Source organism: Euphorbia lathyris, chromosome 4 (genome assembly GCF_963576675.1).
Source record: "Euphorbia lathyris chromosome 4, ddEupLath1.1, whole genome shotgun sequence".
NCBI lineage: Eukaryota > Viridiplantae > Streptophyta > Magnoliopsida > Malpighiales > Euphorbiaceae > Euphorbia > Euphorbia lathyris.
The window spans coordinates 67,066,386-67,072,188 of NC_088913.1; the positions used below are offsets into that span (position 1 = coordinate 67,066,386).

Below are 5,803 nucleotides of genomic sequence, written 5' to 3' on the forward strand. Positions count from 1 at the left end.
CAAAGCACTCAAAACAAAAGAGAAAGCTTACACCAAATCTTCTATTCTTTGTGTAAATGCTAGACTGATTGTTTGTAATCATCTAAAGTGTTCTTTGTCTTAAAAGGAACAAGTGTGTGATCAATTGTAATATTGAGAGTGTGCGTGCTGAGTACTTGGTATTTAGTACTTAGTGGTAGAGAAATCTAAGTGTTGGGTTGTAGCACTTAGTAGGAGTTGAGTAGACGAATAGAGGAAGGTACTCTTGCATATTCAACTGCATGTAATCGGTTTGTGCTCTACCCTTAAAAAGCTCAGTATTGGATTCTAAAAGCCCGGAGGATTCTGGGGACTGGACGTAGGCAAAGAGGCCGAACCAGGATAAGTGATACTGAGTAATTTCTAACTCTCTCAAATATATATATATATGTGCTTGTGTTGATTGTTATATTTACTCTGCATATAAACTGTTAGAAGCTGACACTAAGTAAATTGGAGTGCTGAGTTGGAAGTTGACCACACAAGTGTCAATTCCCAACTATCAAGTAAAACAGTCTTAGTCAGCACCTGACTAAAGCTGTCTTACGCTAAGTTCGGCCAAGCTGACCAAAGTTGAGTTAATCAACTCACCAAAATAATTAAGTCAGCAAGATTAATTAACGAAAAAGTTATATTAGTTCCTAACCCCCCTGGAACTAATCATACGGGACCAACATATTCAACAAGTAAAAAATAAAAAGGACAGAACATAAGTGGCACAATCATAGCCTTTGATTAAGATGGATTGTGATGAGTGTAAGGTTGTGGTGTACGACATTGTGGTGAATCTGCTTCTAGAATATGCTATTGATAAAAAGACTGAAAAGCCCTTTTGTCCATCCAAAGGTCTTCGACAGATGCAATAAAGTAGACATAAAGTCTAAAGCTTTGTACTTGGGTTTGAGTTGAACTGTACAACTCATCTTCTTCTTCCTTTTACGTTTTCCTCTTCTTCTCACTCTGTGTTTCTTCCGCAAATGATAAATGATATTTGATATTTTGAGTTTTGTTTCGTATTAGCGGCAATGAATATAACTGCGTCTCAAGCGACGGTTTATGTATATAGCCACGTTGTTTGGAACGGCTTGTAAATAGTGATCGCATAGTTTGGGATGACTTGTAAATAGTAGTTGCAATGCTTGGGATAGCTTGTATGGTAATTGCGTCGTTTAGGATGGTTTGTAAATAGTAGTTGTATCGCTTGGAACAGTTTGTAAATAGTAATCGCATTGTTTAGGACGGTTTGTATATAGTAATTGCATTGTTTAGAACGGCTTGTAAATAATAGTTGTGTCGCTTGGGACAACTTGTAAATAGTAATTGCGTCGCTTGGGACAACTTGTAAATAGTAATTGCGTCATTTAAGACGGCTTGTAAATAGTAGTTATGTCACCTGGGACGACTTGTAAATAGTAATTAACTGCACCGTTTAGGACGACTTGTAAATAGTAATTGCGTCGTTTAGGACGCCTTGTAATAGTAAATGCATCGTTTAGGATGGCTTGTAAACAATAGTTGCATCGCTTGACAGATTGTAAATAATAATTACGTCGTTTAGGACGGTTTGTAAATAGTAGTTGCGTCGTTTAGGATGGCTTGTTAAGTAGTAATTGCGTCGCTTGGGACGACTTGTAAATAATAGTTGTGTTGCTTGGGACGGCTTATGAATAATTGTGTCGCTTAAAACGGCTTATGAATAACGATTGTGTTGCTTGGAATGACTTGTGATAAAAAAAATGTATGGAAAAAAGTGATAGTCATACCTTGGTTTGACGGATCCGGAGAATACAGAGTGACTTTGACGAATTCGGGAAGTGTGAATCCTCCTAGATGGGTCCGCAATTGCTAATGGTCTCGATGCATCATTGTTTTTTACAGTAGACTTTACGTGTTGTGAAAGATGAATTTTTTCATATAAGAGTTCCAAATTGGAAATTTTGATCCCAATCTGCACTTTGACCGCATATTTTGAGAGTGGAACCTCAAAATTGCTGGTGTCAATGTTAAACATTTGGATTGACTTCCATGTGCAGTATTCACAAATTCTTATTGTTATTGTTGTGGAGAGGTGTCATCTCTTTTTATTTATTTCGCAATTTCTTGGATTATAAATTTAGTTACATGGTTATTGATGAAAAGCAAATTTATCATCTAAGCATAAAATATTATAATTTTAAGTCTGAGAGTCACCAGCTAATATTATTCTAATATAACAGATGATGAGTTTTTTTTTAACAGAAAAGTTTTATTGGATAGTCAAAATGTTAGAGGTTGAAAAATAACCAAAAAATAAAATTGCAAATGAAATAAAAACTCATTTTTCATTAACGATACTTGAAATTGGATCGTTTTATATAGAAATAAATTTATGTATAATCTAATAATAATATAACAATTAATTCTTTCGTTTTCTACGATACGTCAAAAAAATTGATCTTTAATTAAGTGGATTACTAAACCCAGCCATGAATTCCCACGCCTAGCCCCATGAAAAGACCAAACTACCCTTTACCCAAAATTTGAAAAAACACAAAACCTCTCAAATACCCTACACACTCTTTGATCAAATCCGGACTAATTTGTGAACCAAAACATGGAGTGTAACAACAACCGTAAAGGGAAAGCGAAAATAATAAGATTTACCGTTTTTGTTTTTTGATTTAAGTTTAAAAATTGAATCTGTGGGTGATTTTTTAAAAACGCCGGAATCGCAGTCGGGCGTATGAACATCACGCCCGACCTACGGTTCCGGCGTATGAATATCACGTCCGACCTGTGGTTCGGGCGTGAGGCTATCACGCCCGACCTATGGTTCAGACGTGATGTTCATACGCCCGCACCATAGGTTGGGCGTGATGTTCATACGCCCGAGGGGTTTTAATTAATTTTTTGTAATTTTTAGTTTGTTTAATTTAGTTTAACTAAATTTTTATGTTGTAAATTTTAGTTGTTATAAATTTTATTTTGTTTAATTTAGTTTAACTAATTAATTCTTTTTTATTAAGTCTAGAATTAATTATATTTTATATATATTATATTTAAATTTATAAAATAAATGGAGTATGCAATTTGTATACAACCTCTAAATTCATGTTTGTACGTCTCTCACATCTCACTTTATACCCGTTTGGACTTTGGGCATCTCCGGCCTTTACCCACAATCAAGATATCCAATTCTAAGGACATCCGATCTATACAAGAGACCTATCCAATTCACTTGATAGTTTTGCAGTTTCCATTCTTTAGTTGGTGCAAATACATTGACTTCTATAATTCTTCAATCAGATCACGAAATAAAGTTAAATAATTATAGAACTAAAGTTAAATAATTATAGACAAATTACTACTCTAAGAACGATAATTAGCATAAAATTGTCTAGCAGTAGGGAAAAATTCATCACCAGAAACATCTTCATCCATCAGGCCACCAAATTGACTGTCCTTCATCTTAGGAGTGCATATCTTTTCTACCTCATTCATCTTATCTTCGAACTTCCCTGCCTCACCTGCCTGTTTTGCATCCACCCATTCAATATCTTCCTTAATCTCAACCTTAATCTTCTTTCTGTCAGGGGCTAGTTTGGAGTTCATCTTCTCATCTCTCACATTATTTTTCATTTTATAGACATAGCTCTCCAATGCATTTTTAGCATCAATTTCCTTTTTATGTTCCTCATCTTCTGCCTTGTATTTCTCTGCCTCCTCTACCATTCTCTCAATCTCTTCCTTGGTCAATCTTCCCTTTTCATCAGTGATTATTACCTTTTTCCTATTCCCTGTTGTATTGTCCTCAGTAGAAACAGTTAGTATACCATTGGCATCTATGTCAAAGCACACAGTGATCTGAGGGACACCCCTTGGAGCTGGGGGAATGCCGGAAAGCTCGAATTTCCCGAGTAAATTGTTGTCTCTTGTTCTTGCTCTCTCGCCCTCATATATCTGTATCAAGACACCCGGCTGGTCGTCAGAGGCAGTGGAGAACACCTGCTCTTTCTTTATAGGAATTGTAGTGTTCCTTGGTATCAAAACAGTCATGACACCTCCAGCAGTTTCAAGTCCAAGTGACAAAGGAGTAACATCCAAGAGCAGAAGATCCTTCACCTTCTCATTGCCTACGCCACTCAATATGGCAGCCTGAATAGCTGCACCATATGCAACAGCTTCATCCGGGTTTATACTCTTGCATAGTGCCTTCCCATTGAAGAAGTCTTGCAGCAATTCTTGTACCTTTGGAATTCTGGTAGAACCACCAACAAGAACAACATCATGGACGCTGCTCTTTTCCATTTTGGCATCTCTCAAACACTTCTCAACAGGCTCCATGCATTTTCTGAAAAGATCCATGTTCAACTCCTCGAATTTTGCACGAGTTATCGTTGTGCAGAAATCAATACCCTCAAAGAAAGAATCAATCTCAATAGTTGTCTGAGCATTGGATGAGAGAGTCCTCTTAGCCTTCTCACAAACCCTCCTCAATTTCCAAAGAGCTCTAGGATTTCCAGAGACATCCTTCTTTCGCTTCCTTTTAAACTCTTGAATGAAGTGATTCATCATTCTGTTGTCAAAATCCTCACCTCCAAGGTGAGTGTCACCAGCTGTAGACTTCACTTGAAATATACCCTCTTTAATTGTAAGCAGTGAGACATCAAAAGTACCACCACCTAAATCGAACATCAACACATTCTTCTCCCCAAAACTGTCTCCCTTCTTGTCAAGACCATAAGCAATGGCTGCGGCTGTAGGTTCATTGATAATACGCATAACACTAAGGCCCGCAATAACACCAGCATCCTTAGTTGCCTGACGTTGAGAATCATTGAAATAAGCAGGGACAGTCACTACTGCATTTTTAACTGGTGATCCGAGATAGGTCTCAGCAATTTCACGCATCTTAATGAGGACCATAGATGAAATTTCCTCAGCAGCAAACTGTTTCTCCTCACCTTTGTATGAAACCACAATCATGGGCTTGTCATCATCACCAGCAATTACCCTAAATGGCCAAAGCTTTAAATCACTTTGTACGGTAGGATCTGAGAATCTCCTACCAATTAATCGCTTTGCATCTGCGAGCCATGTAAAAGTAGACCTTAACCAATTAAGCAAATAACAAAATGAATTTTGATATAACATCTTAATTTCCAAAAGCACTTCAGATTAATATAAAAACAATTCCTATTTAGAATCATTTAAACAAACAATATATAGCTACTGCTAAAATATATGAACATACAGGAAATGGTGTTGGTGGAATTTAAGGCGCCCTGATTCTTAGCAGCATCGCCTATGAAACGCATAGTATCAGTGAAAGCAACACAAGACGGAGTGGTCCTGTTACCCTGATCGTTGGGAATGATTTCTACTCTGTTATGTTGCCAAACACCGACGGATGAGTAGGTTGTACCGAGATCTATTCCGATCGCTTCTTGATCTGCTTGTCTAGCCATGGCATCACAATTCAGTGAATCAGAGTATTGATTAGTACTTCAATGCTTGATATAGTATAGTGTGTAGTAGAAGTTAAAAGGTCGAAGTTCATTTAATGTTCCATGTTTGGCTGTTGTTCAATTGGATTCTCTCCTTTTCCCGCCATTAATTAAATTAAGGTTTTGCTTATTTGCTATTAATAATATGTTTATTTAAATCAATCAATAAGTTAGAAGCAACCAAAAAAAATTAATAAGTTATAATTTGTCATGTTATGCGAACAACAAAATGATGGTAGCATTACATATCCTTGCTTATAATTTTTTACCGGTGCCATGTACACATTCATTTTTAACAT

General features: G+C 36.6%; 1 protein-coding gene across 1 annotated transcript; it reads right to left on the reverse strand.

Annotated features, from left to right (window-relative positions):
* Positions 1 to 3,302: 3,302 nt before the first annotated feature.
* LOC136226487 (heat shock 70 kDa protein 4-like) lies at positions 3,303 to 5,515 on the reverse strand. The gene is made up of 2 exons (XM_066014989.1): positions 5,252 to 5,515; positions 3,303 to 5,084 (listed from the first exon to the last, which is right to left on the reverse strand). Exons 1-2 carry the CDS (start codon positions 5,463 to 5,465, stop codon positions 3,367 to 3,369), a joined length of 1,932 nt encoding a protein of 643 aa, XP_065871061.1. The 5' UTR covers positions 5,466 to 5,515; the 3' UTR covers positions 3,303 to 3,366.
* Positions 5,516 to 5,803: the final 288 nt, after the last annotated feature.